The sequence below is a fragment of the Stegodyphus dumicola genome, chromosome 3 (assembly GCF_044657685.1).
Source record: "Stegodyphus dumicola isolate Sdum_Otavi_A_Nest chromosome 3, ASM4465768v1".
Taxonomy (NCBI): domain Eukaryota; kingdom Metazoa; phylum Arthropoda; class Arachnida; order Araneae; family Eresidae; genus Stegodyphus; species Stegodyphus dumicola.
In genome coordinates this window covers 127,673,571-127,688,024 of record NC_140770.1, presented here as the reverse complement: position 1 = coordinate 127,688,024, position 14,454 = coordinate 127,673,571, and the positions used below count along the sequence as shown (strand labels likewise).

The window sequence follows — 14,454 nt, the reverse complement described above, 5'->3', positions numbered from 1 at the left end:
TGCCTAGAAATAACTCAGCAGGAGTTTTGCCCGTTGTATCATGTTTTGCGGTCCTAAGGGCGAAAGCAAATTCATTGACATAGTTATCCCAGCTTTTATGAAAATCTTTAACATAACTACGGATAATTTTCACTATATTTCTATTGACCCGTTCCGCTATATTTGATTGCGGCCGATACGGGACCATTTTTAAATGACGTATGCCCAGTTTTTGGCACATGTCTTCAGATATATTACTTATAAATTGAGGACCATTATCCGATATAACTTTTAGGGGCGCCCCGTATTTTAAAATATATTTATTTAATTTAGAATCAGTAACTAATTTCGCGGAGGCTCGTTTTAAGGGAACAATTTCGGTCCATTTACTAAAATGATCAACCATAACAAGGAGATAGCGATTTTTATTTAACTGACTATTTGGGAAAGGGCCCAATAAATCGATGCCAATTATTTCATTTGGAAATTCGGATTTAATACTATTTAGAAACCCGGCCGGGCGGAAATTAATATAATTAACTACTTGACAAGTTGGGCAGGACTGGACATACGCCCTTGTTAACTTTTGCAGTTCAGGAAAGTAGACTGCCTCGCGTACGCGTTGGATAGTTTTTCGAATACCAGCATGAGAAGCTAAAGGGCTGTCATGGAGCTCCTGCAGGATATTTAATCTAAGACTAGCTGGGATAACAGGTCGAAATTCGTTGTTGGAATTCGTAGTTTTTGTATAGAATAATAGACCATCTATTAGTTCGTAATGGGCCGCCCTATTTCTTATCGCCACAATATCTAGGTGGCTAAAATTTTCAGGATCCTTCAAATACTCATAAATGCTTTCAAACTCAGGATCCTTACCCAGTTCGGTTATTACAGTTTCTCGGGAATTTATTGTACATGGTGTGAGCATTGTCACCTTTACGGTATTACCTTGTTCATCTATTTTAATTCTTGATAGGGCATCTGCTACGATATTTTCCTTTCCGGGGGTATGCTTGATTACCAGATTATATTCTTGCAGCTTGAGTGCCCATCTTATTAACCTTGGGGATACATTTTTCCCTGAGTACAATCTAGTTACCGCCGCATGATCAGAGTACACTGTTATCGGCGCCTCTAAAAAATAGACTCGGAACTTTTGCACTGCTAACAGAACTGCAAGTGCCTCTCTCTCGGTCGCGGAATGGTTTCTTTGGGTTTGATTTAAAGTTCGGCTAAAAATGCCACGGGCTGCTGATTTTGCGAAAGTACCGCTCCTACCGCATAATCCGAAGCATCCGCTGAAATTTCTAAATTCTCATTCTTTTCAGGAAATTTCAACATAGGGGCTTGCGTTAATGCTTGTTTTAATTTTTCGAAAGCACTATTGGCTTCGGCCGTCCACGAGAATCTTGCCTTTTTCCTTTTTAATTTTAACAATGGCTCAGCTATAGCTGCAAAATCTTTTATAAAGGACCTATAATATGAACAAAGTCCTAGAAAAGAAGAGAGCTTCTTTGCCGTGTTTGGAGTCGGATACTTTTGTTCAGCGATTATTTTTGATTCGTCTGTCTCGATTCCTTTTTGAGATATTTTGTAACGTAAATATTTTAATTCAGGGGCTGCAAATTTGCACTTTTCGACATTAACTTTTAGACCGGCCTCATTTAATAAAGAAAACACCTGTCTTAAATCCTGTACATGTTGGTCGAGATTATCACTAGTAATAATGATATCGTCTAAATAGATAAATGTGGACTTTCCAGGAACAGGTCTTAACACAATGTCCATGCATCGCTGAAATGTTGCCGGGGCCCCTGAAAGGCCAAACGGCATACGCAAAAATGCATAAGTGTCAGACTTGGTTATAAAAGCAGTCTTAGGCACGTCCTCAGGCCTAACCCCTATTTGAAAATAACCAGTCGTTAAGTCTAAAGTCGTCATGTATTTGGTGGATTTTATGTTCCTTAGAATTTCTTCAATGATCGGTGACGGATATACCGGATATTTAGTTATGGAGTTTAATTTACGGTAATCAATCGCGAATCTCCACCTTTTCAGATATGTCAAAGGATAGTCATTATTTTTTTTACATAAAACCACCGGGCTAGCATAACTACTTGAGATGGGCGTTATGATCTTTTTATGTAGCATATCGGTAATATGCCATTCTATAATTTTTTCCTTATTCTTATCATACCGGTATGGTTTTTGGCGAACTGGCATTGCATCTCCGCTGTCAATACTATGGTTAGTAACCTGAGTAAATCCTGGAATATCACTAAATAACGAAGCAAATTCACTTACCACTTGTCGGATTCTTCCTTGCTTGTCATTAGGGAGGTGGTCAAGTTTTAACATCGGCGGTTCAGCCTTTTATGCAAGAACTGGTTTCATTGTCAGCTTAAGGGACGCTTCATTAAAATCCAGTGTTGCTTGTGCGTCTGAAAGAAAATCTATTCCTAAGATTAAATGTGCTAGCAGATTCTTTACTATAAAAAACATCACATTTACTTGTTCGTCCTTGATACGGATATACAAAGGTACTTTACCTATGCACTTACATTTTTCTCTTTGCGCAGCTAACACTGTCGTATTATCCGAATTATATATGCGATATTTACGAAAATACTTTCTAAAAACATCTTCTGCCACACAGGAACACTGCGCGCCTGTATCCAGGAGTGCGGTGGCTGGGATATTATTCACCAACACTTCAATCTTCGGAAGAGTCAAATTTTTCACCATTACTGTATTTAACTTGTAGGAAGAGGGGTTTTCTTGGCCTTCGGATTTCCGCACCCTCCCGTCAGCAGAAATCCGTTTTAGTTTAAACTATTTTTCATTTCCGTGCTTTCCTTCTTTTTCCTGCCCTTGAGACTTTTTTCCTGGGTTGCTATTGAACTGTCGACGTTCGCCGGCTGTTTTTGAATGCTCGGGTTTCCTTGCCCACTGATTCGCTTTGCCTCCGTAGCCGTGTGCTTGAGTTTGCTGTAGTCTTGGTGTACCAAATTGGTATCGCTGTTGATATTGGCGTCTTCTTTCGACGTCCGCCGTTCTTCTACTTTCAAACTGGATTGCTAGCTCAAATAACTTTTCCAGTGTAGTCGGATTTCTTAATTCAATAAAGTCTTGCACTTGGGGCAGTAACCTCGGCAAAATCACTTGAATTATTTCAGGATCCGGACGGTTTCCATACAAGAGTTTGAAGACGTGATTTTTTCTTAAAATAAAGCTTGAGAGGTTTTCGATTCTTTGTTGATATATACTAAAAAGTTCCGTTTCTAATTTCGCACGATCCCTTACAACAGGGAAGGCTTTTAGTAGGGCAGTCTTGAAATTTTCGTAAGTATAGGTGGGACTTCCTGCTTGACCCAAGAGACTTCTGCCTATACATTTGAACCAGTTAAGCGCTTGGCCCCTCAAAGCGCTGGTAGCTAAGGTAACTTTTTGAAACTCGTGCACGGGGTAGAGCATGAAGTGGTCATCCAATTTTCCCAAAAAACTGGTTACCGGTTAGTTTCCATTAAATGTTGCTTCTGGTTTCATCGAAGCGCGCATGGTCTGGACGATGTAACCAAATCCTTCCAGGGCGGCAGCTGGCATTTCTGGATTCTGAGCCGTTTCTGCAGGCAGCACAGGTTCTTCTTGAAACTCGGCCATGGTTATTCTTCTTCGTTGGGCGCCACTATCAGGTTCAATGTTCCTTCTAACCTTCTTCGGGAACATGCAAGGACCTGACTCGGAACTGAGAGCTTACTAAAGCTATGTTCAGAACTGTGGGAAGTAAACAGGATACACAAGAAGGGTATACAAAACCCTTTATTTTTCTCTATTTACAATGACTTCCGTACTTCGGAATACACCGACCCGCTACTTGGTGTCAAAACGTAAAAGTATAAAAATAAAACTAAACTCTTATTTAACTTTAGAATAATAAACGTGGAAGATTGGCCTTATATTAACAGGAAGCGTATTTAGTACAGAGAACTGTGAACACTACAATACGTTTAAATTTATCAAGAGGATTAAAACCTCTGGCCTGGAAGGCAAACAGCAACTGCGTAACTTCGAAGGTAAGCGGCCTGCTTCGACTCACTGCTTCCTCTCTCTCTCTTGGCAAAAAGCCACAACTTAAATACTTGGCGTTCGCCAGACAAACTTTGCATAAAAACCTTAACGCTTATAATTCTGGCCGGAAGTAGAAAATAAGAAGTGATAGTAAAGATTTAAAATAAAATAAACGTTAGTAAAACTTAAGATCCTTACTAGCTGACGATAAAACCAGTTCAAGAAGAAAAAACAGAACCACCAACGTTAAACCTCGACCACCTGCCTAAGGAAGAGCAACAAAAAATTCGACAAGTGGTAAGTGAATTTGCTTCGTTATTTAGTGATATTCCCGGATTTACTCAAGTTACTAACCATAGTATCGACACCGGAGATTCACTGCCAGTACGCCACAAACCATACCGATATGATAACAATAAAGAAAATGGAGAGTGGCACATTCGAGATATGTTACGTAAAAAGATCATAACGCCCATCTCAAGTAGTTATGCTAGCCCAGTTGTGTTATGTAAGAAAAATAATGACTATCCGGTAACACATCCAAAAAGGTGGCGTTTTGCAATTGACTATCGTAAATTAAACTCTATGACTAAATATCCGGTATATCCGTTACGTATTATCGAAGAAATTCTAAGGAACATAAATTCTACCAAATACATGACTACTTTAGACTTAACGACTGGTTATTTTCAAATAGGGCTTAGACCGGAAGATGTGCCTAAGACTGCTTTTATAACCAAGTCTGGCACTTATGCATTCCTGCGTATGCCGTTTGGCCTTTCAGGGGCAGCGGCAACATTTCAGCGATGTATGGACATTGTGCTAAGGCCTGTTCTTGGAAAGTCCACATTTATCTATTTAGACGATATCATTATTACTAGTGATAATCTGGACCAACATGTACAGGATTTAAGACAGGTGTTTTCATTATTAAATGAGGCCGGTCTAAAAGTTAATGTCGAAAAGTGCAAATTTGCAGTCCCTGAATTAAAATACTTAGGTTACAAAATATCTCAGAAAGGAATCGAGACAGACGAATCAAAAATAATCGCTGTGCAAAAGTATCCGCCGCCAAATACGGCACAGAAGCTCTCTTCTTTTCTAGGACTTTGTTCATATTATAGGTGCTTTATAAAAGATTTTGCAGCTATTGCTGAACCATTGTTAAAATTAAAAAGGAAAAAGGCAAGATTCTCGTGGACGGCTGAAGCCAATAGTGCTTTCGAAAAATTAAAGCAAGCCCCTGTTTTGAAATTTCCTGAAAATGATGAGAATTTAGAAATTTCAGCGGATGCTTCGGATTATGCGGTAGGAGCGGTACTTTCGCAAAATCAGCAGCCCATGGCATTTTTTAGTCGAACTGTAAATCAAACACAAAGAAATTATTCCACGAATGAGAGAGAGGCACTTGCAATTCTGTTAGCAGTGCAAAAGTTCCGAGTCTATTTTGGAAGGGCGCCAATAACAGTGTATTCTGATCATGCGGCGGTAACTAGATTGTACTCAGGGAAAAACTTATCCCCAAGGTTAATAAGATGGGCACTCAGGTTACAAGAGTATAATCTGGTAATCAAGCACACCCCCGGAAAGGAAAATATCGTAGCAGATGCCCTATCAAGAATAAAAATAGATGAAGAAGGTAATACTGTAAAGGTGGCAATGCTCACAGCATGTACGATACATTCCCGAGAAACTGTAATAACCGAGCTGGGTAAGGATCCTGAATTTAAAAACATTTATGAGTATTTAAAGGATCCTGAAAATTTTAGCCACCAAGATATTGTGGCGATAAGAAATAGGGCGGCCCATTACGAACTAATAGATGGTCTATTATTTTATACAAAAACTACGAATTCCAACAACGAATTTCGACCTGTTATCCCAGTTAGTCTTAGATTAAATATACTGCAGGAGTTAACACGACTGCCCATTAGCTTCTCATGCTGGTATTCGAAAAACCATCCAGGTATTCGAAAAACCATCCAACGCGTACGCGAGCAGTCTACTTTCCTGAACTGCAAAAGTTAACAAGGGCGTATGTCCAGTCCTGCCCAACATTTCAAGTAGTTAATTATATTAATTTCCGCCCGGCCGGGTTTCTAAATAGTATTAAATCCGAATTTCCAAATGAAATAATTGGCATCGATTTATTGGGCCCTTTCCCAAAAAGTCAGTTAAATAAATGTCGGTGTCTCCTTGTTATGGTTGATCATTTTAGTAAGTGGACCGAAATTGTTCCCTTAAAACGAGCCTCCGCGAAATTAGTTACTGATTTTATTTTAAATAATTATATTTTAAAATACGGGGCGCCCCTAAAAGTTATATCGGATAATGGTCCTCAATTTGTAAGTAATATATTTGAAAACATGTGCCAAAAACTAGGCATACGTCATTTAAAAATGATCTCGTATCGGCCGCAATCAAATATAGCGAACGGGTCAATAGAAATATAGTGAAAATTATCCGTAGTTATGTTAAAAATTTTCATAAAAGCTGGGATAACTATGCCAATGAATTAGCTTTCGCCCTTAGGACCGCAAAACATGATACAACGGGCAAAACTCCTGCTGAGTTATTTTTAAGCAGAAAGATTATAACGCCGTTAGATAAATTATTTTATGTTCAACAAAGAGCCCCAGAATTTAAAATGGGCGATATAGAAAAATTAATTAAAGAAGCAAAAAAGAACACTGAAGTAGCACAGAGAAAACAGAAACTTTATTGTGATATGAAAAGACGGGGAGTAACTTATAAAGTAGGAGATGAAGTGCTAAAAATTAAGCATTCACTTTCTTCAGCACCAGAAAATGAAACTGCCAAATTTTTTCCACGATTTGAAGGACCATTTGTCATAGAAAAAATAACTCAGGCTGTAGTGGTGTTAAAAGCCAGGAATGGTGAAACATGCGCCGCAAACATTGACCAGATAAAACCATTCTATAATCCTAATAAAATGCCAATATTTAAAGTTGTTTTGCAGGATCCGGCACAGCAGGCACTGCAGGCACAAGCTCCAGAGGTGGAACAACGACAATCACAAGGGCAAGCCATTAGGAGGCAGGAGCAATTGAAAAGAAAGTTTCTCCGTTGGAAAATTGAAGGTAACAAGAAAAAGAAGCCGTTCCACCGACCAGAAAAGAGAGAGCACGACCACCCCCAGAATGAAGAAGGGAGAAGTACGACGAATGCAAAGAGAGCGAGGAGAAATAACGGCAACTATAACCCGGCTCCAAAACGGAAGATCTACCCATCGGATTGGAGTCTACGCAGCAAATGTCGACGAATGGATAAAAGAAGACCAGCTGCAGATGTAAAGAAGCAAGAAAAATTTGAACAGCCAGCAACGGGATCCAAGCAGGAACGAGAGAGAGTTGTCCCGGTTCCGCCAAGACCAGCTGCCATTAAACGGCCGAGACCACAGGCAGAGGCTAAAAAGAAGGTCTTCAAGGGTGACCGCACTGGAAGAAAAAGAAAGCTCATCGAGGAAGGAACCGAAGGGCGAACCCGCACAAGAAGGAAGATAAACCAAACCGTAGTCTTCGCTACCTTCCAGGACTGGGCAGAAAAAAGGATGTCCGAATATCACAAAGATAAGTCAAACTTTATGTTACTTTGAAACCTTAAGTTAATCTTTCATTCTTACTGCAAGTGGCAGAATTCAAGAAGTTTTACCTCATGTGAGGTCTACCTTTATCGCCAAAAAGACGAGAAATGAGTTGTTACCTATTTTGGTATTATGTTTTTCAATTACTCGCGAGTAAAACTAAAATTAATGTATAATAGGAATGTGTAAATACTTGAATATTGTAAAAGCTTTGATAATGTTTGAGAAAGGTACCTTAAGAAAATTGTAAAAGTTATTGTATAAAATTTTATTTAAAAGATTCTGGCAAGAAAGAAGTTTTAGTCTGAAAGACTTTTGAAATGTAGTATTTCAATGTAGAAGAATTGGCACTTGCTTGGAAAAGAATAGAAGTTAACAATGTACTACTAATGAATGTTTTAAAATGCGTAAAATTAACGGCATGTTAATATGTCCTTATATACAATGTGAACTGTTATTTTAAACGTTAAGAAATACTGTGATATGTTAAAAGTGAAAGTAATGCTAAAAATTTTAACTTATTCGTGTGACTGTAAAAAGAGCAAATTATTGTGAATATGTGTTAAAGGTTGAATGAATGTAGTTAGGCTCTCTGACGCTACACTTCAGAGTTAGCCACTTTCAGAATAGTACCTCAGGGTTTAGAGATGAATATAAGGCGTGTTCTGAGGTCTTGTTATGTTGAATTTTAACACGTTAGTGTTTTGATTGCAGGCGGTAGTGTTGAACACTTGTACATAGACACGTTCGTGTTTGGTGTTTTCCTTTACAACACATGTCAGAGAGCACGGGGAGATAATAAAATAACGTCATGAATGAAATAAGAATGTAAAACAGAAATATAAGTATTCATGTTACTTGCCATTTAATTGTGGAACATTTTATTAAACTAGTTTTCCTTCCAGATCTCTGGAAGGAACCAGATTTCAACTAAGAACTCCTGTTTAGATGCAGTACAGACGAAAAATCTTGTCCAAGGAGTTGATAATGTAAAAACGATTTTTTTTAAATTTCTAGTTTCTAGTGAGAAATGTTTGTAAAAGATTGGCCTCGCGTTAGATTCTAGAGATAAAAGTTTTCAACAAGGTCGTTTTAGACCTCAGTTTCAAACTAATTACCTGTGGCGGGAAGTATGTAAGGATCTTAAGTTTTACTAACGTTTATTTTATTTTAAATCTTTACTATCACTTCTTATTTTCTACTTCCGGCCAGAATTAAAAGCTTTAACTTATTTATGCAAATTTGTCTTGCGAACGCCAAGTACTTAAGTTGTGGCTTTTTGCCAAGCAAGAGAGAGGAAGGAGTTATTAGAAGCAGGCCGCTTGCCATAGTAGTTTTACTCGGTTGCTGGTTGCCTTCAAGGCCAGAGGTTTAATCCTCTTGATAATTTTAAACGTATCGTAGTGTTAGCAGTTCTCTGTACTACATATGGCTTTTTGTTAATATATGGACAATCTTGGAGTTAGGCACTTGTTTGATTAATCCAAAGTTAGTTTAGTTAGAGTTTAGTTAATATTTTTATATTCTTACGTTCAGACCACAAGTGGTTGGTCTCTGTATTCCGAAGTCCGGAAATCATTGTAAAGAGAGAAAAATAAAGGGTTTCGTATATCCTTCCTGTGTGTATTGTCTACTTCCCAAATTTATTGAACATAGCTTTAGTAAGCTTCCTGTTCCGAGTCAGGACAGTTAATGTTCCCTAAGCAAGTAAGGAGGAACACAGAACCTGATAACATATACAATGCAAGAATAAGCAGAAACAATACGAATTTTAAATGCGATTGAGATTGATAGTTTATCTTCGTAAAGATTAATTACAGCTTGTAGGGACCTTGATATTAAATTTCTCTTAACCCCTTTTGCCTTTGTCCAAAGAAAGAAATTTTAGCTGAGTTCTTTCATATTTTATAAAACTATGTCACAGTTTAATTAGGAGGCAGTCGAGTCCAGTTGGTTTTTATCTGCATCAGAATTGACAGACTAGGTTTTTGTAATGCCAAACTCTAAAAAATGTTGGCTTTTTTCAAGATTTACCTGCCTTCATAAAAATGCATTAGGTAATTTTCATGGTTTGATTAAAGATTAAAATTATTTACATCAAATCCAAATGCAATTTTCTTTCATAATCACCTTTTTTTTTTAAAAAAAAAAAAGTTACATATGACAATATTTTTGCCTCGAAAAAAATTGAACTTTTTAATTTCTTGAATCATCAAAACCTTTTAATTTCTTTAACATTTATTGCTTGAAAAGCAATTATTTTAGTAAAAGCGAAGTCCAGATTACAGTTTAGAGTTACCATCCGAAATGTTTACATTTACTCCATGCAAGAAAATCAATGGCGTGTGGCGTAGATTAACTTTCAGATGAGGCTGTTACAGTAGTTGAACACTTGGCTTTTTTCAAGTGCAGCTAACAATGTGGCAATAGCGTTAAATAGCTGAAAGCACTTTTGTTAAAAATTAAAATGTTCATCAATTAACGCTTTCCTTACGTTCAGTATGATGTGTCATTCTTTCCTTTTTTTGCCAGAATACATTGAATGATCGTATGAAGAGAACAAGAAATATTTTCCTCATCAATTTTATATGAAATAAAAATTGTCCTTTTTTGTTGTTTTTGAAGGCAGTTGAAGGATGTCATTCGTCGCTTCGTGGAGGATGATAGATGTGGAGTGCATCAGATGCTCTTGGGAGTTAGAGAGGAGAAAGAAGGGTGGTTCCATTTGTACTGCCCTGGGAACATCGCATGCGACGATGATGGAGATCTTTGGAGTGCTATGGTAAAAATACCTAATGCATTTTCGTTTCATTGGTAAAAATCTTAATTCAAATAACAAACACAGTTATGTCCCAAAAGTTTAGGCACTAGTTAATACGTCAATAAAATTAAAGCATAAACATGAAATTTAATTCATAATTTACAAAACACAGAAACAATGAGGCTACTGCATCGCCGTATGCGAAACTCCTAAAATACGTGCAAAAGTACTTATTTAAAAAAACAGTAAAATTGAGATGTCTGGAAACGTTTAGGCACACAAGATGTTTTTGAGTAAATATTCAATTGGTGTGATTAGTTTGTCAAAGCTATTTATTGCACTAACGGTATAAAGCAAAAAGATTGGTTTCGCTGGCAAAGTAAAATGCTGAGAGCGGTGCAGCTCGTGAGAAAGAAAATTTAAGGTAATCATGGCAAACGGCAAAGCTGAACCTTAAGTATGATGACTGAGAGATTGAGAAAGTAATGTCAAATCTAAAATCCTCTTGATATTAGATAAAGTGTACTTTGGTAATAAAAAATTAAAGGGGATAAGGTATTTTCAATGTGTTAAGAATCTGACAATATCAGTTTAATAGTGTGCTGTGCTTGAGCTTACTGCTGCAATGAGCCTTAAAACTCTTTCTTAAATTAGAACACCATAATCGTTTATTAGCTTCAAGAACATTAACCCAATTATGTCCTTCCCTAAGAGATGGCATCACTGTACCATGGTAATAAATCAAACAAACGCCGAGTCCACGTATTGATAACCAAGGGTATACTAGGATTCACGTCTCCATATATACTGAGAAAAACTGCAAAACGAAGTACGCGCGGCGCGGCGCCTCACTATATGTCTCACAATGCTACAGATAGCTCAAATGAATGTTTGGACCTCTAACACAAAATATTATATTAGCATCAGAGGCTCCTAACTATTCCCCCAACACGATTTCAACACCAACGAATAATTATGTTCTTCAATCTTGCATTACAAATGCTACGAGGAGATAATGTGTTGCAGCTAGGCAACCAAGCAGCGTTCGAAATGAAAAATAAATCCGAATATCGCCTGCAAAGGCAGAAGTACACTTTTGCATTGCGGTGCGATCTAGATTTTATGCCACAGCCTTCAGTTTGACCTCCAACATCGTTTACCAGCTTGGAAGGTTACGAAGCAGAGGTTTGGCAATTACCTTCACTAAGAGGTTGTGCCACTAGATAGCAGCTAGAAAGCGATCGAAGCCGAATCCTCAAAAGTGCGTCGCTAAAAGGAGTACACAGCTGGGCTCACAAGTAACTTTCCAATGGTTAAGCTTTGTATTCGGAGATAAGATAAAAAAAATTTCGATGGCTTAGCTGGCTGGACAAGTTATTGGCATGACCTCAGAAAAACATTGAGAACTTTATAACATACATCAATGCGTTATAGCATTAATGGTTTGGAAAACATTTGGCTTGAAGATAGACAAAAATATGTTTGTGATTTCAACTAGTAAGGCTTAACTACTGCCTAAGCTCATAAAGCTGAGACCCGAAACTCCAGATAAGCTAAGAAGCCTTAAAATTATGCTTAAATTCGCAGTCTTCATTTTCCTTGATGCATCCAGGAAAGATGATATAGATGAACCTGAAAAGACACTATCCCTAAGCTTTTGATTGTCTTAGAGTGTAGAGACATTAGGTTAATTGGAAAAGCCACAGAGAGGAAAAATGAGCAATCGCCTTCGACGGGAATCGAACCACGGACCTCTGGAATACCGGGCCCAGCGTGCAGAACGACTACACCACGAAGGCACGCTAGGAAGGCGGGAGAAATACCTTATAAGAAGTTTCCAAAACATAACCTGTATAGAGCTTGGCACTATTTTAGAGAAGCCCTTTGGGGGGAGGGGTGGGTTCAAGGCGGAAATTTAAAAATGAGACACACTACAAAATGTACCAGTTTGAAGAAATAGATATGACAAAATACTACATCATAATTAGTTTGAATTCCTATGAGTCCTTTTTTCATTCATCTCGAGATCGTGTGGGGATCTCAGCACATACATACTATGCAAAATAATGGAAAATGATAGTTCTTGATAAAGACTTAAAGTTCACTATTGAGATTGCACAATATGCTGTATAATCAGAAATATTGCAAAATTTAGTTGGAAAAGCATTTGCTTGAATTGAATAAAGCAAGCGTTACTAAAATATGTTTTTACTGTTGCGCGTAAATCTTTGAAATATTTGCTGTCCTTATTTTTGTATGCAGCTTGTTAAAAAGTTTGCATTTCTACTTTGATAAAGATTATTTAAATTAGTTGCTTTTTCAATATGTAGCAAGAATTATGCAGTATTTATTTTCTGTTTACTATCATGAAGGATCCGTAGTTCGAATCCCAGCGAGGGATAGTTTTCTCATTTTTTTGCTGGTCGGAAAAACCTAACAGTTTCTAAATTAGTGCTAGAACTTAAATGTGAAATGTGGAAAGGTCTGTAATTCGTCTTTACTGCTATTTGTCCGACTGGATTTCTAGCCTCTCTCTATTCATGATTTAAACGGGTAAAAATGTAAGGAGTTAATCGCATTTCCTCAGGCATATTCTCTTGGTGTAAGAAGTTAAGAGCTCAATGATCTCTACAATTGGCATCCAAATGATCTCTACAATAGATACGGGATTATCAAATTGAACTATCAACTTATTAACCTAAATGAATTAACGTGATTATCAACTTAAATTAACGTGATTGTCAACTTAAATTAGCAAACCCATATGTATTTTTTTTTTTACTTTTCTTATGTGTAAGCATGTTTCCCATGAAAGCACATCACTGAAGTAAAATAGTCTTCGAGTACTTTGTCGAATTAATTAATAACTATTAGATAACTCTTTCATTATTTTTTGATCTCAAAATGCATTTGTTGTAGATATTCATATTTAGAGAAACGTTTCTTGACATCAAATCCTTAATTTATTCCAGTTAGAAAAGCTTTTGTCCTGTTGCTACAAGAGAAGAAAATTCTTGCAATCCCTTACGAAGAACCTCGGTCCATGCATGCTTAGAGCTCTGAGAGATGACGAAACTTGCCAGCGGACATTGTGTGCCTTGTTGGAAATGGATGTGGTCGATAGCAGGGACCTCCAGCTGCAGCTGATCACCACCCTACAGAGTACACCGAGCGGGAAGAAACACTACACTGTGCTATGCGAGAAACAGATGCATTTACGCCAGCTGGTAATAGAACTATTCCATTTTATTTAGACACTCTAGATGCCGAGACAGGATGTTTGTTTACTGCAAATAATAAAGGCTCCTTTGACATAAACAAAATAAGAATCAATAAATTCCTAATAAAGGAATTGTACGAAAATATATATTCATGTGTGATTACATTTATAAACTTCGATAAATTTAAGAGAAATGCAATATTTTCAATTTGTATATTACTTTATTTCTTCTAGCAGCAAAAAGGCGGTCCGAAGAAATTAGCTCTTCCTTCCAAGTCCACGGTAAGCACTTTATGAGTTATCTATAAATATGCTTGTAGTTTTACTGAGAAGGTAACAGTGTTGTTACATGTTAAGAATTTAAGTGTGAGTTCAGCTGAAGTTTTTTCAGGCAATGTATAGAACAAAAGAAATATTTTAAAAGTATACTTAAAATTTATTTGTAGGAATGCGTTCGAAGCTTCATTTTCTGAGATACAGTTATGCTAGAAATTTACTTAAACAAAGACAAACGTTTTCTTATTAGAAAAATTTTAATCAATTAACGAAATATGAAATTAAGTAAAATTCGTTAAGATGTATATTTTATGCCTGAAGAAGTGAAAGAAATTTTCAGTTGAATTAAAATTTCTTGATGATTGTTATACGTTAAATGTTATCGCATTCCCCCCTTCCCAGATATTTGACGCCAGATTCTGGAAGTTTTAAGAACATTCATGTGTTTCTCCCCTTCCTGTATGCCTTCAGAGAAAGAGCTCCTTTTAAAATTTAAAATGGATTTGTCCACACAGTGATTGTTTTCGTCTTACTAACACATACAAA

The 14,454-nt window shown here is 37.1% G+C and overlaps 1 protein-coding gene across 3 annotated transcripts in view; it reads left to right on the top strand.

Moving 5' to 3' along the window:
- The window catches only part of LOC118202079 (C-Maf-inducing protein-like), a 171,977-nt gene that overhangs the window by 127,120 nt on the left and 30,403 nt on the right, over positions 1-14,454 (top strand). For 2 of the 3 annotated variants that reach the window (XM_085813289.1, XM_085813287.1), the window contains 3 exons: positions 10,277-10,433; positions 13,385-13,639; positions 13,867-13,914. In XM_085813289.1, the coding sequence (XP_085669415.1) occupies positions 10,277-10,433; positions 13,385-13,639; positions 13,867-13,914 (460 nt within the window). The remainder of the gene's footprint in view (positions 1-10,276; positions 10,434-13,384; positions 13,640-13,866; positions 13,915-14,454) is intronic. The other variant, XM_085813288.1, reaches the window with a different exon arrangement.